At 39.8% G+C, this 24,587-nt stretch overlaps 3 protein-coding genes across 3 annotated transcripts in view; 2 read left to right on the forward strand and 1 right to left on the reverse strand.

Annotated features, from left to right (window-relative positions):
• The first annotated feature begins 522 nt into the window (after positions 1–522).
• On the forward strand, positions 523–6,389 carry atp5pb (ATP synthase peripheral stalk-membrane subunit b). The gene is made up of 7 exons (XM_042491474.1): positions 523–607; positions 1,417–1,453; positions 2,152–2,297; positions 3,044–3,207; positions 3,389–3,514; positions 4,428–4,607; positions 6,137–6,389. Exons 1-7 carry the CDS (start codon positions 580–582, stop codon positions 6,212–6,214), a joined length of 759 nt encoding a protein of 252 aa, XP_042347408.1. The 5' UTR covers positions 523–579; the 3' UTR covers positions 6,215–6,389.
• A 417-nt stretch (positions 6,390–6,806) lies between these two features.
• Positions 6,807–22,510, forward strand: eps8l3b (EPS8-like 3b). Its single transcript, XM_042491251.1, has 19 exons — positions 6,807–6,876; positions 7,576–7,679; positions 8,024–8,139; positions 8,221–8,285; positions 8,370–8,528; positions 9,631–9,780; positions 9,940–10,003; positions 10,118–10,139; positions 10,243–10,376; positions 11,223–11,341; positions 11,479–11,617; positions 11,748–11,824; positions 11,954–12,028; positions 12,172–12,317; positions 14,661–14,901; positions 15,015–15,128; positions 15,208–15,296; positions 18,484–18,616; positions 22,092–22,510. The coding sequence occupies exons 2-19, from the start codon at positions 7,642–7,644 to the stop codon at positions 22,131–22,133; spliced, it is 1,923 nt and encodes a 640-aa protein (XP_042347185.1). The 5' UTR covers positions 6,807–6,876; positions 7,576–7,641; the 3' UTR covers positions 22,134–22,510.
• Positions 22,511–22,592: 82 nt separating this feature from the next.
• Positions 22,593–24,587, reverse strand: part of ampd2b (adenosine monophosphate deaminase 2b) — a 61,570-nt gene continuing 59,575 nt past the window's right edge. The window contains exons 23-24 of the mRNA XM_042491248.1: positions 23,209–23,319; positions 22,593–23,021 (exon numbers count right to left, since the gene is read on the reverse strand). Coding sequence (XP_042347182.1) covers positions 22,926–23,021; positions 23,209–23,319 — 207 coding nt within the window. The 3' untranslated portion in view covers positions 22,593–22,925. The remainder of the gene's footprint in view (positions 23,022–23,208; positions 23,320–24,587) is intronic.

A 24,587-nucleotide genomic window follows, 5' to 3' on the forward strand; every position in this document is an offset into this window, starting at 1 on the left:
AAGAAAACATGCCTTTTAAATGGCATATTTTACTGTTAAAAATCACCAAAATTACACTATTTGTCATAGTCAGTAACTGTGAAAAACATAAATTATGGTTGAATTTCCAAATTTCCAAAGCTCTTTGGACACTTCATGTGCAATAAACACTTTAGAAAAAGCTGATAGTTCATCATTTTATTCTACATCTCAATGTAACTAGTATGAACAATGTCATGTATTTTCCTCAGTCACTCGGGGAGGCTCAAGGGAAAATATTTGTAGCTCTGGAGAGGCTCAAAATGATAATTTAAAAAAAATGAGTCACACCCAGCCACTCCCCTCCTCTGATAAATAAAGAACAGTCCCTACTAAATATTGTGTCTTTGCGTATAACACATGGATGTATTATAAGGTATAACACCATCTAGCGCTCTTTTCCTGTAACAACTCTAAAAATAGGAGCTCTCCTGTACTCTCGCGATGTTTCGGGGCAATATCTCGTGTTTCCGCCATCCTTGTGGCTCTCTGCAGAAGGGCACGAAGAGGCCGAAAACAAGTGCCCGGTGTAGCAAGAAGTCGGCACTACATCCTTCAAACATGCTGTCCAGGCTCGTTTTACTGTCGGGTATGCATTAATCTTGCTTTTATAGACAGATAAAACTCACTTAACTCTGGAATAACCAAGCTGTCAAGCTAGAGAAACAGAAATTGTAAAGTGAATGTGAAGCTGAAGGGTAAAGTGAAGGCCGCACAGTGAATGAGAGACATGCTAATGCTAGCTTTAGCTGCCTGTCTTGATCACAAGCAAGGTGGACTCTCTGAAAATGCAGCTAGTTTATTGTTTGTGTGTTTGTGCTGTCATTTGTTGTGCCATTTACGGTGTGTTGTTTTCAGCATTTCTAGCAAACATCACCATCAGTTGGTAACAGTAAGGTTAGATGGCGATAGCTAACGGCAACAAGCCAAAGTGACTTAAGCTAGCGTTAGCTATGCACGCCTGCAAATGTCACCTTTTTGACTGCTAGCATTAGCTGTTTTCACGTTTGTACAGAGAGGATAAATTAAACTATCTTTACAGTGCAAGCCCAAACAAAGCGTGTTCTCAATTTAAGTATTCAAAGAAAGTCTAATTGCGACCGGACATTTATAGTAGTTGTCATCATGCTGTCATGGGTGAAGAACTGGTCTCATCTTGTAACAGGGTTTCTGTTGAAATGTGTTGTACAGTGAAGATGTCTTCTCTTCATTCATGCTTTAAGAGTCACACTTGGTTAATACGACGCTCCTGCAGTTGACACCAACTTTCATGGAGGTTATAAATACGTCAGCTTTTGTCGAAGCAGCTTTAGAGAGGTGTTGTTTAATAAAGGAAATAATCAACAGATAAACATGAATGAATACTCTGATTTATGTTATGATCTTATCTATTTACAGCCAATGGCCTGAAAAGCAGCACCCCTCTTGGAGCTGGGTATGTGGTGTTTTAAAATTGTTTTGTGAGCTCTTTTTGAATCATTGTAAATACTGGTTTACATATATTTGTAATTTACTGTTTGCACCTTACTGGTAGGGGTTTTTGTTTGTTATATTTAATGACTTAACTGTTTGATTTTTTTGTTAGATTGAACACTTTACTCTATTTTTTTTTTTTTTTTACATTTTACACCTTTTACACCTGATATATTTTACACCTTATTGTATGCTGTTTTGTTATATCTTAAACCCTATATCTTACTGTTTGCTATTTTTTTGTTACATTTAATGCCTTACTGTCAGCTATTTTACACCCGGCTGTTTGCTACTTTTTGTTATATTTTACAATTTACTGTTAGCTATTTTGGTTATATTTTGCACCTTACTGTTGGCTAGTTCTTGTATTTTGGACTGTACTGCTATCTAGTGTTAAATTCAGTTTCAGTTTATATATGGTATATGTTGTATTTTTTTATTATGCATTTGCCTTTTCTGCTATGTTACTTTACTCCTTGTGTATTGCACACTTTGTATCTGCACTTCTCTAAGTTAGTATTGCAACTGCTGGACAGGACTTTCCCTCACGATGAATTCAGTTGTATCTTATTGTATCCTGATACTAAGATGATAATACAATATAACAAATAAAAAGCTTATGTCCTAAATAAAATCTATTAATAATGTTGTCTTCCACAGTCTGGTCCAGGCATCTCGCTCCCTACACACATCGTCCCAGAGTCAGGCCCCAGTGCCCCCTCTGCCAGAGACAGGAGGCAAAGTCCGTTATGGCATCATCCCAGAGGAGCTTTTCCAGTTTCTGTACCCCAAAACTGGAGTTACAGGTCAGTAGGCAGAAGCAAGACTCAATTTTGGCTATTTCATTTGTATAATGAAAGGCAATAATGGTAGCACTGAGTATAAAGTATTGAACAGCAATTTTTTAACATGACTAGCTACAAAACGCAAACATACAGCCAGATTAAACTTCAGTCTTGTTTCTAGATTAACAATGCAGCATCATGGCTGTAATTTAAAATGTCAACTTTGAATAAATTGTTCCAAATAGGCATTGGCAAACAGGAAAGTCTTAATCTACGATTTAAAAGAATTAAGAGTAGACTTCAAGTTGTCTGCAAATTTGTTTGGATATGTGGTGCATACAAACTGGATGCTGCTCATCCATTTTTAGTTTTGACTCAGGGACAGTTTGCACACAAGGCTGATAGTTGTGGTGTAAAAAATGTAAAACAGGTTTGGTCTCTCGTTAGACATGCGTGTCAGTTGAAAGTTAACATGTTTTCTCAAGATCAACTTACAGTAATTGTGTGTGCAGTCATTTAGTATGTACTAGTAGTATGTAGTCATGTAGTAATAATGTGATTTAATTTTAAATACTAACATTAATTATACAACCTTGGTACAACATGACCCAAACTACATAAACAATATTTTTAGACTGTATGAGACAGGGCCATGTGTGGTTTGGGTCTGCGCCCCCCTCGTGTTATTGTTTATGTGATTTACTTACTTTGTGTCTCCCTGTATTTTTAAATAGAAAAAATTTTTACGTTTCTCTTTTTCTTTGAAGGTCCCTACATGCTGGGCACTGGACTCCTTGTTTATATGCTTTCCAAGGAAATCTATGTCATCAACCATGAGACTATCGCTGCCGCCTCCATCCTTGGCGTCATCATCTATGGTGTCAAGAAATTTGGTCCAAGTGTTGCAGCTTATGCTGACAAAGTGAACGATGTACGTCGGCTACCATGTGGATTTGTGTATTTACTTTTTTTCTGGCTAATAATTGGATCCTGATTAGAGTTTATTTGTTTTGTTTTATGTAATGTCATTGGCCATTGGTCATCTCTTTTGTGCACCACCTTTGCAAGCACCCCTGTGATCCTGCGTCTGTGTGTGTGCTTGTTTTTTGCAGGAGAAAGTGGCCAAGGTTCAGAAGGTGAAGGATGAATCCATGGCCAACCTGACTGATGCTATTGAGGATGAGAAGAAGGAACAGTGGAGAGTAGAGGGAAGATCAATGCTCTTCGATGCTAAGAGGGTAAGCAGCACCGACTTGTCCAAGTTCATGTATTTTCACTTTTTCGATGCACTGCTTCATTTCTACACAGCAATCCATTTTGACCACCCAGTATTGTAACTTTGGCATTTATCAACCTCTGCTGGTAAGGAGTAGAAACTGCAACAACATCACAGAGGGGCTAAAAGAAACCTGCAGCAGCTCCTATCAATGTGTGGAACTGCAACACAAAGAGAAAAAGTAAAAAAATGTTGTAAAATAAGAATCCATAAATAAATAAAGGTCACTGAAGTCAACACTGATCTATGCAACACACCAACCAGCTGTGAAGTAACCAATCCTATATCATGTTGTTAAGTAGACAAGCTTAACAAAAAGAGACATGGAGACACCAGTTAATTCGTATTTGGGTGCAGCAGTTATCATCACATAACTATTTGATGGAAGGATATATTATGAACTGTTGTATGAACTCTTGTGAACGATGTCTCTTTCTGCCCTTTGAATCCTCAGTCTGGTTTAACTTTTGTACAGTATTTAGATCTACATGTGGAAAAAAATGTAATTAATTCTAAATAACATCTATTTGTAAAGAGGACTTTCCACAATCTAAAAGCAGAAAAGAGCATTTCAAAAATATAGAGTAGTCTCTTCAGCTATCTGACTACCCAATCAGGCTTTTGTTGAAGAAATTCCAAACTTTTGAACTTTAATTATTTCTTCATAGGTGCTATAAAAACAGAATCAGATATAATGTTTGTTATAATGACTATTCTTTGTCACCTACATTGATTTTACAGGAACGTAAAGAAGGAATTGAAACTGCTTAAAATGAATATGGAAGATACATTAAATATCAATTGTAGCAACCAAAGCGTATATCAGATATTTCTACAGTGTGATTACAAAGACTGGACTCCTCTTTTCCTCCCAGAACAATGTGGCCATGCTGTTGGAGACCAACTACAGAGAGAGGCTACACATGGTGACCAATGAGGTGAAGAGACGCCTGGACTACCAGATCGCCCTGCAGCATCTCCAGACCCGCATGGAGCAGGAGCACATGGTCAACTGGGTGGAGAAGAGTGTCGTCGGCAGCATCACTCCTCAGCAGGTCAGTCATTTTTTTTTAATTGTCAAACTTTTTTGTAGCCTCCAGCTTGATGATAATTCTCAGTTTGTGGTGTTGAAAGGAGTACATTAACCCCCAAATGACTATTTGTATATTAGTTACTCACAACCTTTGGCTTTTGTCAAATGGTAACAAATAGGGAAAAGACAAAGAATTGTTTGGATTGTATCAACACTAGTGCAGGAAACTTACCAGCCCTGTTCATTTTTATCTCGTTGGTTAGTGTGTGTGTGTCTGTCCGCAGCTAATCAGTCTAATGTGTTTTGTGCACATGTATGACTGTCTGCTCAAGAAATTCAAAATGTTGCAGTGATTCACAATTGTTGAAAAAGTTTTCCTGAAATTGGCAAGGCCTAAAAAACATGCCCACCGTCTGTTGCAGGCCACATTTTGTCTTTGTCATGGCCCAAAAACGGGCATCCATAGAAAGGTTTGGTCTCACTCTGAACCGGTGCATTTACAGATCAATTGCATACCTGATATGTTTTGATTCATTAAAGTAGAGCACGATATGAGATAAATATTTTTGTTATCTTGTCTATCTTTACTGTAATATTGTGTTCGCACTATGAGCGACACAGCAACAGGCTAAAAGTCATTTTCAATGGAAGTCAGTCACATGAAGCTACGAACTGATGCCCAACGCTTGTCGCTGCAGATGCTATAAATCAGAGTTGAGCTGTTGTCAACCGTATCTAGTGCTCAAATTACGCCGTGAAGAGTCAACCAATCTTTTTTTTTTTTTCTAGCTTTTGTTCTATGTTATTTCGCTTGATTAGCTGACAGTATGCTAGCTTTCTGTCTATTAGCAGCACACAGGGATGCAATGGGGATCAAATGTGGTGTTAAAATGGGGCTCAGACATTGATTGCATACATATATTTTTGACAAACTTTAAATAACGTTCAGCTGAGTTGCTTTGCTGCAAGCAGCAGGCACACAGCACGTAACAACGCAACCATGTAAATGAGCTCTTGAGCAACGCTGTCGAATCTGCGATTACGTAGCTGGCCTCGATGTTGCTGTGTCACCCGTTAAGTGAACACATTAGGGAGCTGGGAGGGACAACTGAGTGAGATTCCACTCATCTATGTTTTGGAGGCAAGAGGCAGGTAGGGAGGGTTTTATTGGACATTGTGTCATATGTTTTTCTCCATATCATCAGTCTACTCCAGTTACACCTTGATAATGTAACCTGCATTTTGTCTCCTCTTCATTCCAATACTGTCATGCATACGTGCTGGACACACAGCCTGCCCTGCACTCCCTGTCCCCAACCTACATGTCCCCACACACCTGGGGGAGATCTTCCCTCGACTGAGTGCACTTTTTTAGTTTCATTGATTTACTTCCAGCATCAGACAACAACTTAAAAATGAATCTCTTTCCGAAGAAACAAACAAAAAAAAAATATATTAGATTTTTTTATGTGTTCTTCTGGTTTTGTTCATACGTTAACAAGGTGACACTGCTGGGCTTTATATCTGTGTCCATGTTTTTCTGTTTTTTAGGAGAAAGAGAGCATCGCCAAGTGCATCACAGACCTGAAGGCTCTGGCGAAGGCAACTCAGGTCAAAGCCACAGCCTAAACAAGTCTTCAGAGAAGACATCTCTAGTCCCCAACTCATGGCTCTAAGACGAGACGTTCACTTTCCTTTACAGAATTTCCTCCTCAAAGATTGTCTCTGTCAACATGTAATGGGTGTGTACAGTATTTACACGTCAGCAGATGGTAAAATAAATGGTTCTCTTATTCAACTTCAACTGACTTTTGTGTTTTTTCCACTCTAAGAAAAATGTTTTCTTTTTTCAGTGTTTTGTTTAACCTTTGCCTAGGTGTTTTGTCGATGACGTTAGGTGTGAATCTGAAACGTTATTACCGTCACCATTTTTATAGCCATAATAGATTACGCTTGAGCGAGATAATTGCCTGTGAGCATTTTTCTGGAGCACTTTGATCACTCTGAAGAAGATACTGCGAAGCATTTTCAAACCTTTGGACTCATAATGAGCCACAGATACGCAGCCTTTCACCATGCCTCAAATACTAATCCTCAAACGACAAATCAGGGCCAGGCCTCTTGATCCGTCACTCCCCGTCACATTGTTGCACTTTGATCCTGGTGCCTTCAAGCAGGAAGTCAAGGAAATTTTCTCGGTAGTCTGTGCGAGGAGCAGATGCTTTCTGCTTGTTAGAAAATCTATTGAAAAGAAGGGAAAGATGACACCGGAGCAGAGCAGATGCTGACAGGTAATGAATAAATTATGTGAAGGTGGTGTGATTAGAGGTTATTATGGAGGGAGATTAAATAAATCTTGACTGATGGTGGCATTACGTCCTGTTTAGAAATGCGAATGTGTTTGCCCCTGCTGACAGGAAACTCATCTTTCAGCCTACATTCAACCCAGGGTGTGTGTGTGACAGTTTTAATTTCAGCAGTAATCTGTGTATTTTTCACATCTTGTTGCTGAATTGCAGCAGGAGTTTGTAAAATTTGTCTTAAGTTCAAAATACCCTTCACTGATAGATCGTTAATTCTCGAGGAGTTGAAATCTTCTTAACACAGATTAATGATTACTAAATCTTTGTTTTTTGTTTTTTTTGTTAGCCATAAATGGTGTAAATGGTTTACTACTAACTGGGAATTTCCCGTATAGTAACTTATTACCTTTGTGCAATTAAGTTAGTTTTTCAGTAAAATGATGTAACTTTTGCAAAATAACAGCCACAAGTGACAACCATGAAGTAATGGTAAATAGTACAATGCTGTGTTATCATAATCATAGCAATTTATTTGTTTTTTTTTTTTTTTGCTGTAAACTTTCAAAATATTTGTCAGTATCCCAACTGTATAAACAAGTCCTCAATGTAAATGAGTGTATGCAACCATCTGTCCTGTTTTTTTTTATCTCGTGTTAGATAACCAGTGAGAAACTTCTTTTCTTACAGGTTCGAGTGGCTTTAAAACTTTCTTGCCAGTCTGAAGTTTTTTTGTCTTTCTGAAGCAGTTTGAAAATGTTTGGAAACACTGGAGCTTTCTCGTATTCCCCGAGGTTAGTATTTTTAATTTCACTTTGAATTTCAGCAGTCACTGGGGCTGATTTGGTTTGAGCACTTATTAGACTTTTCACAACATCACGCACACCTTTTACCATTGTAAAACACGTGTTGTGGTCAGTAAATAAGAATATTTACTTTGCAACTTCATATGCAACTTTATATTTCTCCTCCACCGAATCTCCAAGTCAAATATTTTACTTTTTAGTCGAGTACAACACAGCTGTGAATCATGTGAATCACTGATCGTGAACTATGGTCAAACTGGGCAGTGCTGATGAAAATGAAAGTGCAGCTGGCGGTTCATCTTTAAATCACTTTGCTTTTTATTCTACCTCAGGGGTTTCTCACAGGACGACTTTCCTCAGCAGAGACAAGCTTTCCAACAAGACGACCTCAGGGGTTCTCCACTGCAGAGAAACAACATGTCCAGACCCAGTGGAAAATCAATATACAGTATGTTCAGACATAAACAAACGTCTTCTAATAACATATCTGGTGGGAAAAATGTTTTTGAAATCTTTTTTTTCCCACCAGTGCAGAGGAAGGAGTACTCTGAGGAGCTGAGCAGACATCCTGACAACTTTCATGTCAGAGTGGAGGTAAATGTAATCTGCACCAGCATGGTGACACAGTACAATCCACAGCTCTCTGCAGTCACTGACCTCTTCACTTTGACTCCACAGCACCTGTTCACCTGTGAGCTGGACGGCCGGGACGTGAAGACGATGGACGACTGCTTGGCTAAGCTCAAGAGGCTGGATGCCAAAGGTCGCCTGTGGCCTCAGGAGATGATCATGGAGGTTCAGGGTGGATATCTGCTGCTCAGTGACATTGAGACCAAGGTCAGTGCCTACACACTTCAAATTCTCCCTCAGTTATTGAACGTGTAATTTCAAAGGTTATGTTGAGTTTATATATGAAATGACAAGCTAACACAAATAAAGTATGTTTAGTGTGCAGAAGGAAAGTGTATGAGGGGAAAAAATCTTAAAGATGGAAAAAATTTGAATATTTCTAATGAGTTCAGCAAGTACTACATTCGCAAAAGTAGGTCTTATTTAAAGCATTTTACTAAGATACACAAACATAGAAAGTATTGATAAATATACAAATGCAAATGCAGCATGAATATAATTAGTGCATTTACATAACTAATACAGATACTGCTCTTCTCCAGGTTTTTTTTTTAAATTATAAAAAATAAAATTAAAATAAAAGTAAGACATAAGGAAAAAAAAGTGGAAACAAATAAACAAAAAAATCAACAATAAAACAAAACCAAAACCAAAACGCATAACCCACCCAACCTAGACACCCAATACCAAATCAAAGGATCCTATATTCAGTTGATAGCAAAATCATCAAATGGCATAACACTGTTGTTTTCTCCAAATATTTATTAAAAGCTTGTCAGAAGGCATAAAATAATTTCACCTGCTCATTTTTACTGATAAAGTATGACAAAAGCAGGTCATGATAGTTTTCATTTTTATTATTTTTGTGTGTACAAATATTTTTGCTTTTATTTTCATTTTGAAGAAGTAAGAAGAAATTCTACTCCTGACTGTATTTCTGATTGTGATTCATGTTACATTAGTAATACAAATTTGTTTTTTGCAAATCATGTGAGCTACAACCCCAACACGGAGGCAGTTGTCTTGAATTTGGTAAATAAAAGACCTTTACTTCCTGAATATAACTGATAATAATCCACTGCAAGGTGGTTAACATGTCAGATTGTGCAAACAATGAGTTTGTCAGTTATTGATCTTGTTGAAGATGAGGCCTAAAAAAATTTGTATTAAATATGATACCGATGATGTTGTAGGGTTAGGTTAATGATTAATAATCTATCTCTAATACTAACATTGGTTGTATTAATATTTACTGTGTATTTCTAAACCTGTGGTCATAATGTTTCTCCTGGTTAATTGTATTCTAAAGTCAGAGCTGGAGTCGCTGCCTTTGAACTGCATCCTGCAGACCAAAGCTGTGCTGGATAGTTGTGCCTACAACTCTCTGCTGACAGTCACTGTGCAGGAACGCAACAAACGCATCCCCCAGGTCTTTATCTTCCAATGCGAGGAGACCGGGGTGAGTCACATTTAACCAGAGCACCTGAGTGACCTTAACTTTAAGAGGGGAGGATGTTATGCTGCGATGTGCAGTCTATAAAATGAAGGCTGCTCTCTGAAACCATCCCTTTTCTGGTGTCATGTTAGAGTATGACTCATAGCAGGTCTGTTTTACCAGGCGGGGCTTGTCAAGAGTGATCTGGATAAGGCAGTCCAAACAGGAGGTGATGTTGTGGAACCACGCAGAGACAGAGACAGAGAACGAGAACGAGAGCGAGAACGAGAACGAGAACGAGAGCGAGAACGAGAACGAGAGCGAGAGCGAGAGCGAGAGCGAGAGCGAGAGCGAGAGCGAGAGCGAGAGCAGTCTGACATCAGGTATAGTGTCACATTATTTGTATATGAAAGCAAAAATCACATTAATGAGGGGAAAACTGAGCGGTAAAATGCATTAACTGCTGTCTGTCGTAAATGTTCTCAGGAGTAATCTTGAAAATATCCTCGGTCAACATGTTCCGGGAAGTTTTCGGCAGGCTGGGCCTCGTCCTATGCAGCAAGAGACACCCCCACCACCACCAGACCACCAGCCCCCACAGTGGAGGAACAGAGAAACTGGTATGGCTTGATTGAATCCACCGAAAACTTTTGCTTGAGACCCAGAAAAAGTGTTTTATTAGTAAGATTTTTTAAAACATTAAAACATCAGCTCGGTCTTTTCCACAAAATTTACATTACAGTACAGTAACATTATGTGATTAAATGTAATAAGAAATGTAGTTTTAAAGGTACTGTGCATGGTTTTAACTTGTGAGTGTAAAAGATAAATAATCTGCCTGACTCCTCCTGAATAAGTTTTAACTAAATCTTTTCTGTGTTACTCAGTGCTTTGTTTCCTGAAGTTTTGAAAATGTTAAAAAAAAAAAAAAAACAAAAAAAAAAAAAAACAATTCCCACTGTCCCTCACTATTTAAAGTCATGGAAGTGGAGGAAATATTATGGAAAAGTTATATGAAGATTTTTTAAAATTAATAAGTAAAAATGATTGGGAACTCTGTTTCTCCCTTACTGCCATTAAACACATTTGCTTTAATTCCCTCTTTTTAAAAGACAAAAGTTGTGTTCTGTTGGTGACATCCCCTGTGTTACATGTGTTACATCACCTAAAAGCCCAGGATGTTCTTTATATTAAGACACAAACAGATTGCATGAATGATGTTTGAAATAAAGGCCTTAGAGTCATGTCCCACACAGGGGAAAAATATGAATTGCCGGGTCTCAGAAAATTATAACGGAAGAGAAACTCCTGTTAATCTACAACTGACATTTTTAATTTCCTCAAAAATCTCAAAGGTTTAATGATGTGTTCTGTACAAACAAGATCAGCAATAAACTATTTCCAGTATGTTTTATACACTGTCACACTGATATTTGTCTCCAACCAATTACTTTGTTGCCTTCTAGGAAATATGCCGCCTCCGCTGGTCTACACCCCACAAGAACCAATGATGCACCATCCTGATGTGCACGAGTTACAGAGCGGCCCAGAGGTCGCCCAGCAAACGGACACAGAGAGAAACACGGTCAGCATTGCCAGTTCAACTGTTTATCTGCGTCATAGGCTGTGGATCTGAGACGTTGTCTTATAGTCTGTCTTATCTCGAGGAAAAACATGCTCCTTTATGCTCAGTTTATGTTTTGCTTGTGATCCTTTTCACAGGACATCTTAAACCATGTTTTAAATGATTTGGAGATCTTCACGGGCAAAGTGTCCGCTGCAGCAAATGCAGCTTCTTTACCACAAGACAACAAGAGTAAGAAGAAAAGTGGGCTGAGGAAGAAAAAATCAAAGAAAGCTGGTAATATCCTTTTTCCTCGCAGGGCACATACAATAATTAAGGAAGTGATTACTGTAGAAGTGACCTCCTGTATGTGCAAACATGCTGGTAGTGCAGATGTTTGTGTATGATATGTTTTTCTCTCCTGCAGCTTCGGCTGTCAGTCTGCCACCGTGGCAGGAATACATCTCATGTCTTCAGAAAATCAAATATGGATTCAATCTGCTGGTAATTCAGATCTTTAGTTTATAAATTGACCGAAAGATTTTGCATGAACGCTCTGATGTGTTGATGACTGGAGTGTGCGATTGCAGCAGGAAGCAGTGGAGTGTAACTGAAAAGCTCTTTGTATTTCAGGGCCAGCTGGACGGGACTCTGACCAGCCCCACTGCTGCTGACTTTGTCCACATCTTCTTCACTACTTTAGGCATGGTGAGCTCTTGTGTACTTGTTTTTCACTCGATAAAATCACATCCAGGGCACCAATTATTCAAAGTGATTGTCACTCCGCTATAATATATGTGTTTATATTTTTCATCACCCCGTCAGTTAATACTTTCTCCATATGTCCACAGTTACTGCCTCAGTATCCTGCAGACCTGCCTCCCACTGTACTCTCACCCCTGCTGACAGAGGCGGCCCTGCAACTGCTCAGTCAGGTCGTTGACCCGGAAGAAGACTTCCTGTGGAGGTCTCTGGGAGACTGCTGGAACATCCCCAGGTAGGACGGCCTTTATAACCCTCACAAACTTACACAAGTCTTTTTATTTCTCATATACAGCCCTCTGATTGTAAGCACCTATACCGGCCCTGACACACCTTTACCAGGGGCGTAGTGTGTATGTTTGCTGATATGTAAATATATAGGTCAGAGTTCATGCTGCATTCATGTCCTGCTGAACAGTGGTTCTCAACCAGAGGTCCCAGAAAATGGGGAATAGTTTATTGTCACTATTCAATTCAGTATAGAAGTGACCCCGATGTCAGTAAGAGTCATTAGAGCGACCATTGTGATACGTTTCACTTCCTCCGCTGTTATCTCCTCAACTGTTGTTGACAACTATAGAATTCTGCTCTTAATCATAACTAACAACCAAATGTTTTCAGGTGGAGGTCAGCTGTGGGTCTGTGGCCTGATGTTTATCGATTTAGGGGTCCTTGACATGAAAAAGGTTTAGAACCACTACTATAGAAAAGATGATCAACAGGAGTGTTTTAATGGGAAACTACTGCTAATTTAAGGTTTAACATGGTAAATTCTACTTTAGACCTTAAGTTTGGCAATGAGCAAGGAAAATACAGTGAAGGACATATTAAATGTATTACTTTACCATGCTCTATGGAAAACGTTATTTTCCTCGCATGCCTTCTCAGTAAATGAAGACAACAGAGAAAAACAGAGAAAATTCTTGATGAATTAGACTAAAAGATGGCTACGTTTAACAACAGCAAGCTATATCAAAACACCCATTTACACAATACAAGTCTCATTTATCAAGTCCTACACTCAGTAAATCCCAAACACATGACATCTTGATGTAAGTAAAAGGGGTTGTGATAAACAACAGCGAAACTCTATCAAAACATTCATTAATTCATTCATTGTCTGTAACTGCTTGTCCTTGTAAGGGTTGCAGGGGGGCTGAAGCCAATCCCAGCTGTCATCAGGGGAAGGGCGGGGTACACCCTGGACAGGTCACCAGACTATCGCAGGGCAGACACATGTAGACAGACAACCTTTCACGTTCACAGTCACACCTAAGGGCAATTTAGAGTCACCAATCAACCTGGAATGTGGGAGGAAGCTGGAGACCCCGGAGAGAACCCACGCGGGCACAGGGAGAACATGCAAACTCTGCCCTGGATTGAGCCCCGTTCCAACCCAGGATTGAACCAGGGACCCTCTTGCTGTGAGGAAACAGTGCTAACCATGACGCCACCGTGCCGCCCCTCTATCAAAACATTAATTTACAAATTTTCACACAATATAAAGTAAAATAGTAAAATCCAAGTCCTACTTATCAAGTGGTATCAGTGCTTTCCAAGCATGTGCATTTTTGCTAAAACCCTACCTCTTGAAGTCAGTATCATGCACGGATGTATACAGCACCAGGGCAAGCATGTGCATTGACACACTGTTCATACATTTCCTTGAGCAGAATTCAAATGCATGTGCTACTTTTATGTGGATGCGTTTTAAACCAAGGTTTTAGTGAAAATGCATGTGTTTGGAAAATATTGAGGAGACAACTAGATATTAATGATGCTACCCCCCCCCTTTTATCCAAATCATCAAGAATTTTCTCAGATTTTTTAGGTTGCCCAGTAGCTCAGTTGGTAGAGTGGGTGCTCCATGCACAGAGGCTATGTCCTTGCTGCAGTGGCTGCAGGTTCGATTCCAGCCTTGGCCCTTTGCTGCATGTCCTCCTGTCTCTCTCCCCCTTTCACACTTACACAGGCCTGACAAATAAAGGCAAAAGCCTGAAAAATTATCTTTTTGTGGGTGAAATATAGCTTTACCTTCCTCCAGCAGGACACTTACTTTGGCTTTTAATATCAGTTGCTTATCAACAACAATGCTCTCATTAACTGTTTGACCACCTTAATCTTATCAACATTTTTGCTACATAATGGAGAGGATAAACACGTGAATATAATTTTTATTCACCTTTGTGCAAGCCAGCTCTTTTCCCCATTTCTTGTCTTTATGTTAAGCTAAGATAACCATCCACCTTATATTTAGCATGCAGACGTGTGGTATTGAGCTCACCTGACTCTGCATGATAGCAAAAAAGTGTATTCCCTAAAATTCACCATTGCCTTCACTATGGTCAAGAGCTTTCAACTCTTTAAGAAGGGTGCCTTATTAGAGAGTGGTTTCATAACATTTTATGATCACAGCTGCCATAACCTGACTTCTGAGTGTTTCCTTTGTTGTGTTTTGTGTGTGGTTCAAATGATCACTCACAGATGTGTCTGAACGCTCTTTAAAGTCAAGTTAAGAGGTCACTTCAGCATCAGGCCTTTCCTTTTTGTTTTTAAATTGACTCTTGTGACCTTGTAGGTCCAGATGGCCGGACGATGAGGTCCCACTTTACATCCCAGAATTCTACGATGGCTGGCAGCCGCCGCCCCCACCTCGCATGCCTCCCTCGCTGCCTCACCAGAACGGTCCAATGAGCAGGAGCAACAGCCAGCGCCTCCCACCTGGCCCCCGTGAGCCACCCCTGTATATGCGGGTCATGTATGACTTCATGGCCAGGAACAACCGAGAGCTGAGCATTATGAAGGGTGATGTTGTTCAGGTGAGATTAATTTTTAACATTTAAGTGTTTGCGTAATTACCACAGTCTCTTACTGCCAGCATCACATCACAACATCCATGTGTTTGAGTTCCGGTTCTTTGCTGTTTTCACAGGTGGTTCAGAAATCAAAGCAGTGGTGGCTCGTTCGTAACACCCGCAATGAGGAAGGCAATGTTCCTCAGAATGTTCTGGAGCCGATGAAGAGCGGCGGCCCGATGGAAGATCAGGTGAGCTGAGTGACACGAAGCTCTGCTGAATAACCACTCAGAATATTTCATGAGACATTTTATTCACTCTTTCTTACAGTTGGACTCTCATGCTCCTGTGACTGTGGACATGAACTCCTCACCTGCAGAGGTCAAAGCCTGGCTGGAGTTTAAAGGTTTCTCCAAAATGTGAGTGAAATGATGCACAGAGGGACTGGGATGGAGCTAAACATTGGGCCTCATGCAAGAAACTATATACTAACAAGTTGTCTCTAATTTTTGCTTGTATCCACAATTTGTTTGTATTTTGTTAGTACCCATTGATTTTTGGGATTCACCAATGTTTTCTTATTGTTGCTTTTCTCATAGATGGGAGAAAATTTTTACCAAGATAAGAGAAAAACGTCTCACTTTCACAGTCCACAAATTGTTCCAACACAAGGAAAAATAATTTTCAAAATGCATTTATCAAATTTATAACAAATATCAAATTATACACATTCAATGCTCACGTTGGCAGCGACAGTGAGACCTTGAGGGGCATGATCCTGAGGAATGGCCCCCCCGATCTGAACCTGAGTATTGTTTTGTTATTGGACTTCTGTGCTTGCCACAGATTGTCTATAATAAACACCATGTTCAGGCATAAAGGTGTCCACTTGGCATCAGGACACCCTAGGCCGCAGTTAAATGATTGACTTTGTAGTTGTGTCGTCGGACTTGCGGCTGCATGTCTTGGACACTTGGGTGAAGAGAGGGGCGGAGCTGTCAACCGATCACCACCTGGTGGTGAGTTGGTTCCCATGGTGGGGGAGGACGCCGGTCAGACCTGGCAGACCCAAACGCATTGTGAGGGTCTGCTGGGAATGTCTAGCAGAGTCTCCAGTCAGAAGGAGCTTCAACTCCCACCTCTGGGGGAGCTTCGACCATGTCCCGGGGGAGGCGGGGGACATTGAGTCCAAGTGGGCCATGTTCAGGGCCTCCATTGTTGAGGCGGCTGATCAGTGCTGTGGCCGTAAGGTGGTTGGTGCCTGTCGTGGCGGCAACACCCGAACTCGTTGGTGGATGCTGGCGGTGAGGGATGCCATCAAGCTGAAGAAGGAGTCCAATTGGGCCTTCTTGGCCTGTGGGACTCCAGAGGCAGCAGACAGGTACCGGCAGGCAAGCGGAGTGCAGCTACGGCGGTCGCCGAGGCAAAACCCAGGTGTGGGAGGAGTTCGGTGAGGCCATGAAGAACAACTTCCAGATGGCTTCAAAGAGGTTCTGGACCACCATCCAGCATTTCAGGAGGGGGAAGCAGTGCTCTGTCAACACTGTGTATGGTGGGGACGGTGTGCTGGTGACCTCGACTCAGGACGTTGTGTATTGGTGGATGGAATACTTTGAAGACCTCCTCAATCCCACCGACACGCCTTCTGGTGAGGAAGCAGGGCCTGGGGACTCGGGGGTGGGCTCTCCCATCTCTGGGGCTGAGGTTGCAGTGGTGATCAAAAAGCTCTTCGGTGGCAGGGCCCCAGGGGTGGATGAGATCTGCCCAAAGTACCTTAAGGCCCTGGGTGTTGTGGGGCTGTCATTGTTGACACGACTCTGCAACATTGCGTGGACATCGGGGGCAGTGCCTCTGGACTGGCAGACTGGGGTGGTGGTGCCTTTTTTTAAGAAGGGGTACCGGAGGGTGTGTTTCCAATTATAGGGGGATCACACTCCTCAGCCTCCCTGGTAAGGTCTATTCATGGGTACTGGAGTGGAGGGTCCGCTGGATAGTTGAACCTCAGATCCAGGAGGAGCACTGCAGTTTTCGTCCTGGTCATGGAACTGTGGACCAGCTCTGGACCCTTGGCAGGATCTTTGAGGGTGCATGGGAGTTTGCCCAACCAGTCCACATGTGCTTTGTGGACTTGGAGAAGACATTCGACCGTGTCCCTTGGGGAGTCCTGTGGGGGGTTCTCCGGGAGTATGGAGTATCGGACCCCCTGATACAGGCCATCCGTTCCCTGTGCGACCGGTGCCGGAGCTTGGTCCACATTGCTGGCACCGGTCGCACAGGAAGTCGGACTTGTTTCCAGTGAGGGTTGGACTCTGCCAGGGCTGCCCTTTGTCACTGATTCTATTCATAATTTTTATGGACAGAATTTCTAGGTGCAGCCAGGGCGTTGAGGGGATCTGGTTTGGTGACCTCAGGATTGGGTGGCTGCTTTTTGCAGCTGATGTAGTCTTGTTGGCTTCATCAGGCCGTGACCTTCAGCTCTCACTGGATCGGTTCACAGCTGAGTGTGAAGCGGCCAGGATGAGAATCAGCACCTCCGAATCTGAGGCCATGGTTCTCAGCCGGAAAAGGTTGGAGTGCCCTCTCCACATCGGGGAAGAGATCCTGCCCCAAGTGGAGGAGTTTAAGTACCTTGGGGTCTTGTTCATGAGTGAGGGAAGGATGGAGCGGGAGATCGACAGGCAGATCGGTGTAGTGTCTGCAGTAATCCGGACTCTGCACCGATCTGTCGTGGTGAAGAGGGAGCTGAGCCGAAAGGCAAAGCTCTTGATTTACCGGTCGATCTTCGTTCCTACCCTCAGCTATGGTCAAGAGCTTTTGGTAGTGACCGAAAGAACAAGATCGCGGGTACAAGTGGTCGAAATGAGCTTCCTCCGTAGGGTGGCTGGGCTCTCCCTTAGAGATAGGGTGAGAAGCTCGGTCATCCGGGAGGAGCTCAGAGTAGAGCTGCTGCTCCTCCACGTTGAGAAGAGCCAGATGAGGAAGCTTGGGCATTTAAGTAGGATGCCTCCCGGACGCCTCCCTGGTGAGGTGTTCAGGGCACGTCCCACCAGTAGGAGACCCCGGGGAAGACCCAGGACATGCTGGAGAGACTATGTCTCCCAGCTGGCCTGGGAATGCCTCGAGATCCCCCGGGGAGAGCTGGACGAAGTGGCCAGGAGGGGGAAGTCTGGGCTTCCCTGCTTAGGCTGCTGCCCCGCGACTCGACTCCATTTACTTTGTTTAAGTTTATGAAACAGCAGGCCTACATCAATTTCACTACTGCAGAAGACCTCCTTCTTACAACCTTTTCTGGCGTCATGTCTTCAGTCTTGTGCCTGAGTCTTTGCACATGGCACAAAACATGCCCTTATGTATTACCTGTGCTATTAAGTCACTTATGATAAACTGGGATTGAACATTCAGCACATTTGGGTAAGAGCAGATTTGGATGTTTAAAAACATTTGGTGCATCTGGAGTTCAATTCTCTTATTTTTTCTCTCACCAGAAAACCAAGAGAAAACGTGAGAAAAATTAAGAAAATGTTGCTGCATTTGGCCCAATGTTTCTACTATGAATAAGAGTTGTAAAGCATGATGAAGTCAGATGTTCTTTGTTTTATGTTTCAGCACTGTGGCCAGCCTTGGGGTGCTGACTGGTAAACTGCTTCTGGGGATGACCAAGGATGAGATTAGGACTGTGTGTCCAGAGGAGGGAGGCAGGGTCTTCTTCCAGCTGCAGGCCATTAAGTCAGCAATTGCAGTAAGTAATGAGTCATTTGATACACACACTCTTTGAGGGAGAGTTTGGACCTTTTTAAGTGGGGTTTTATGATGTACTTGGGGCTAATTTGTACTCCCTTTATGGATGAAAATATATTTGGCCATTTCAGATGTTGTTCATGCCTCAGTCTTCCAAGCATTCCTTTATGACGGCATAGATACAGCAAATACATGACACTAGAGGGTGTAGTCAAATGTCTCTGACAACAATAGAGGCGGCCGTGGAGGCTGTAATAACGTACCTATTAACTGAGACAGTCTTTTGGATGGCATTAGTCTGTGATGTCATTAAATGCATTCAAAGATGTATTATACTAAGGCTTTTTTTTTTTTTTTAATTTCCTGTTTTTTTGACATGCTATACTATGATTTTTTTGACATGCTATCCTGTGACTTTTTTGGCATCTTATACTGTGACTTACAGTTTTGGCTACATGCTATACTCTGACTCATATTACAGTTTGACTGTTTTTGTTTTTTTTCTGTTTTTATCACCATACTAAGCCAAGAAGTTTTTTTTGACATACTATTGATTTGGTTCATACATACATTGACACATAAACATACTATAGTATGACTCTTTTATGGCATTTTGGATAACATACTTTAGTATGACTTTTTTGATATTTTGGAAGCCATAGTAAAGTATGGCTTTTTTATGCCATTTTGGATAATTTACCCAAGCGTGACTTTTATATGGTATTTTCAACAAAATACTAACGTGTAACATTTTTGTGCTATTTATGACGACATACTATACTATGACTTTTATATGGCATTTTGGATGAAGTCCTAATGTATGACTTTTTAATGGTATCTTGGATGAGATAGTATAGTATGACTTTTTTATGCTATGTTGGAGGACATACTGTATTATGACTTGTTATGCCATTTTGGACAATTTTATATAGTATGTCTTTTTTAATCTCATTATAGATGACATACTATAATATGACATTTTTTCTTCTGCTATTTTGGAAGACATACTACATAATGACTTTTAAATGCCATTTTGGACGAAATATCATAGTATGGGTCTTTCTTGGCATTTTGGGCAACTAGTACAGTATTTTATGGCATTTTGAACGACACTTTACTATGAGTTTTTTAGGTTTTTGGAAGACATATTATAGTATGACTTTTTTATGCAACTTTGGACAACATACTATAGTATGACTTTTTCATGTAGCAGCAATGCTGCTAAAAACACAGTGAGACAAGTGCAAAAAATGCAAAACCAGAACCGATGAACATACAATACTATGACTTTTTGACGCTATTTTGGAAGACACACTACAGTATGCCTTTTTAAAGCTATTTTTGAAGACATACTATACTATGACCTTTTCATGGAATTTTGGACGACATATTGTAGTGTGACTTTTTTATGTGGTAATGTGGACGACTTACTAGAGAATTATTTTTTTATGCCATTTTGGACGACATACTATAGTATGATTTTTTCGTGTAGTAGCAATGCTGCTGAAAACATGGAGAGACAAGTGACAAAGAACATAAAACCAGAACCGTCGAAAAATCGACAATATGCAGACACACACAGTATACCATGTGGAAAAATCTCAAATTTTGACATGTAAAAAAATGGAAAACGAAAACGAAATATTATAGCTTGTCGAGACACTTCAGAATATACCATGTTAGGGCCCAAAAAGACAAAATATAGCATGTTGAAAAAAAGGCCAAAATGTCAAAATGTAGCATGTCGAAAAAATGGCAGAAAATGGCATAGTATAGTATGTATGCTGAAAACAACATAGCTAGTAGAGACACATCATAGTATACAATGTCAAAAAAAAAGCCAAAACATTATAATCTAGCGTGTCGAAAAAATGTCCACAAACGCCAAGTATTTATATATAAAAATATAGTATGTCAAAAAATCGCAAATTTTGACATGTTGAAAAAATAGCTGAAAACTGCATATTATACCTTGTAGACACACTTCATAGTATAGCATGTCGAAAAAAGCCCAAAAACATCATAGTATAGTATGTCAAAAAGTGTCAAATTTGACATGTCAAAAAAAAACCCAAAAATGACATATTATTGCTTGTAGAGAAGGCTCATAGTATACAAAGGGGAAACAAAAGCCAAAAAAAGCCGTCATAATTTAAAAAACGTCATAATTTAGCATGTCAAAAGAATGGCCAAAATCGTCATAATATACTATGTCAAAAGGTGTCATATTTGACATGTCAAAAAAATGGCAGAAAATGATATATTCTAGCTTGTTGAGACACGACATAGTATACAAAGTTAAAACAATGCCCAAAAAAGTTATAATTTAGCATGTCGAAAACATGGCTGAAAACGTCATAGTATGTCAAAAAGTCTCAAATCTGACATGTCAAAAAAAAGCCAAAAAATGACATTAGCTTGTAGAGACGGTTCATAGTATACAAAGGGGAAACAAAGGCCAAAAAAAGCCAAAAACGTCATAATTTAGCATGACGAAAAAATGGCCAAAAAAACGTAATAGTATAGTATGAGGAAAAATACCAAATTTTGACGTCATAAAAATGGCTGATAACCACATATTATAGCTTATTGAAACACGTCATAGTATGCAAAGAGGAAACAAACCTCCAAAAAGGCAGAAAATGTTGTAATTTAGCATGTCGAAAAAATGGCTGAAAACGTCATAGTATAGTATGTCGAAAAACGTCAAATTTTGACATGTCAAAAAAATGGATGAAAACAACATATTATAGCTTGTAGAGATGTGTCATAGTATACAAAGTGGAAACAACACCCAAAAAAGTTATAATTTAGCATGTCAAAAAAATGGCCAAAAACGTCATAGTATAGTACAGTATGTCATAAAAATGGCTGAAAACAACATATCAGAGCTTGTAGAGACGCATCATATTATACAAAGTAGATACAAAGGCCAAAAATGTCATAATTTACCATGTCACAAAAATGGCAGAAAATGACGTTTTAATTTATGTCCATGAATCGCAAACCCCAAATTTGAAAGTGTTTTCCATTTACAGTGTTTTTTAACAAATCAGACACTGATGGCACACCGCTCTGTTGTACCTCTTTTTTTTCTGCCAAAAACGTTTTGCGCTGGTCAGGGGGTACTTGGCTGAAAAAATATTTCAAAGGGGATACATTAATGAAAAAAGTTTGAGAACAACTATGCTATGGTATACTATGAATTCTTTGACTTTTTTTCTTAAAGAAATACTATCACTTTATTTGACATGATTTTTTTTTTACATGCTACACTACAACTTTCTTTTCAACCCATTATTGTATGGCATTTTTTCTTCACGCTAGGATTCTTTACACTTTTAGACATGCTATATAATGTATGAAATGCACTGACTATGGCTTTTGACCTCATAAAAAACAACTTAAAAAGATCCAAACAATCCCATGACATTCACCTGCCGCACATCAGTAATGTATTAACCTTTTCCCTACAGCTGGCCAGTGAACCATCAGGCATGTACAGCGGCCGCTACTAAGGACCGGAGTCACTTCGTTTGTCTCCTGAATTTTCATCCACAGATCAACATCTGAAATCTTTATGTCTTGATCTTTTTGTCAGAAAATCTTTGCTTTCAGAATTTCTGTTATTTAAGGGAAACTCTTCTATTGAATGAAACTTTTCTGTATAATTCATCGCTGGCTGTAATGGTTATGTTACTCAGTCCTATTGCATCTTCTCTAATCATAATGTACCACTAGTTATTTCAAGTACATTGTGTAATAGTTTTTCCCAACTGTGATTAACTCAAAGTATGTAGATTTCTGTTCAATCTAGCATCATTCCCTCTTGATAATTACAGTTAACCAAGTTTTGTGTCATTGTTAGATGTATACTCTGAAAACTGAGTGTATTGTTCTCTGCTGCATTACCTTAAAAACTTACACTGTCTTCTAGTCAATGCTTGGATGTAATGTATTGACAGACAGAAACAAAGTCAGAGCAAAATGTACTTTAGTCTGTCCAAAAAAGTCCATCAAATGTTATAATTAAGTGCTTTAACTGAAATTAAAGTCCATATTTGTCTTCATATAATCTTTACAAAGTTGGATTTCATTTTACGCAAAATTCAAAATGCGTTTCAAACTTGCAAAAGTGAAGCATGATTTAAGAATATGAAACCTACAAAAACTTGGTAAAATGCTTATAAAAATGATATACTACGCTTTTTTCTAGTCCTGAATTACAAATTGTCGAGTCAGTTGCACTTGTGAACATTATTTATTTTGTTATTTTCATTTTTTTTTACGTGTAAGTGCACCGTTTTTTTTTACTCTTTCTTGTGTCCCCACTTGGCCATCTTGTTGTTGACGGGAGTCTTCATGAATCTGTCTGACTTCATGTAGGCAGCAATATTCTGCAGAGCCTAGGATGATATCATACCAAGTCAGTAAATACAACTCTGCCAGACCAGCAGTACCTTTCGCCTGTTACAGCACCACAGAGAAGATAAAAGGGTGCTGGAGTGCAGGACTTTATGACACCTGAATGTAACTTTCAGAGGTAAATGAAGTGTTGCGGTTTGTATTTGAAAAACAGTTGAGTGTTCTTACCTCAAAACGGTCTAGAAGATCTTTGAGGTTCTTGAAGTCATCCAGGCACGTTGGATGAAACATTCTGTGTTGATCCAACAGTTCATACATGAGGAAGTCCACAAAAGTGATCTATTGTAAAGAAAAGTTACAATATATAGTTGAAAGGAAAATAATGCTGAAACGAGACCTTGAAGGTGCGCTAATCGATTGTTTTATCCAAGCAGTCAGTCAAATGACTTGATCACTTCTGGCAACTCTTTTTCAAAATGAAAGCATCGCTGAAATCTGCTTGTCTCCCTTTTCTTCTGTGAGACTTTTTTAAAATGTAATTTTGGACGACATAGTATACTATGATGTTTTAATGCTATTTTTAATGACATACTTTAGTAGGACTTTTTATGGCATTTTGAATGACATACTATAGTATGACCTGTGTTTACCATTTTGGACGACATATTTTACGATGTCTTTTTTATGCTATTTTGGACCACATACTATACTACTGAGTTTGTTTAAATGCAATGAGCTCTGGCCTCCTTTTTATACCCCCTTACCTAACCTCTCTTTTAAAATTTCATCTTAATCTCATCACACACGCTCACAGGAATTTTTATCCCTTGGAATCAATCAATCCCTCAGATCAGTACTGAGCTTGGTAAACTAGCTTTTAGTTTTTTGCACTATTTAAATGGAACAAGTTACACGAGGTACTAAAATTAAATAGGTACGTGTCTGTAAATCATTTTAGGTGAACGCTAGATAATATACTTATTGTCCAGTGCTCCTGCTTTGGTTACTTCACAGACAGATCATTATTTATTGATATTGTTTGCAATGTCATCATTTTTACATTCTTTTCTTCTGTTGTGTTATGTGCTGTGCCGGTTAAATTTCTTGACAAATTTGACATTGTTTCGACATATTTACTATGGTGTTTTTGGCCATTTTTTGAACATGCTAAATTAGATTGTTTTTGCCACTTTTTGGTCTTTATTTCCACTTTGTATGCAACATTCTATGCTTTGGCTTGTCTTGGCACACTATTTTATGCTGTTTTGAAGTGTTTTCAACAGTTTTAGAGACATGTCCTATTTTGACAACTTTTTTGCCATACTATACCCTTACCTTCTTTGCCCTTCATTCTGTGTTTTATTTGGTGTGTTATAAAGGTGTTTTGAGTTGTTTTAGGGACATTCTATGCAATGGCATGTCTTGGCACGATATTTTATGCTGCTAGGAGGTGTTTTCAGCTGTATTTGGGACATGTCATATTTTGACATTTTTGCCATACTATAGCCTTGCTTTTAGGGGTCATTTTTTCAACATGCATTATTATGGTGTTTTTGGCCCTTTTTGCAATATTCTATACTATGGCATGTCTTGGCACGCTATTTTAT

Source organism: Plectropomus leopardus, chromosome 8 (assembly GCF_008729295.1).
Source record: "Plectropomus leopardus isolate mb chromosome 8, YSFRI_Pleo_2.0, whole genome shotgun sequence".
In the NCBI taxonomy this organism is placed as follows: domain Eukaryota; kingdom Metazoa; phylum Chordata; class Actinopteri; order Perciformes; family Serranidae; genus Plectropomus; species Plectropomus leopardus.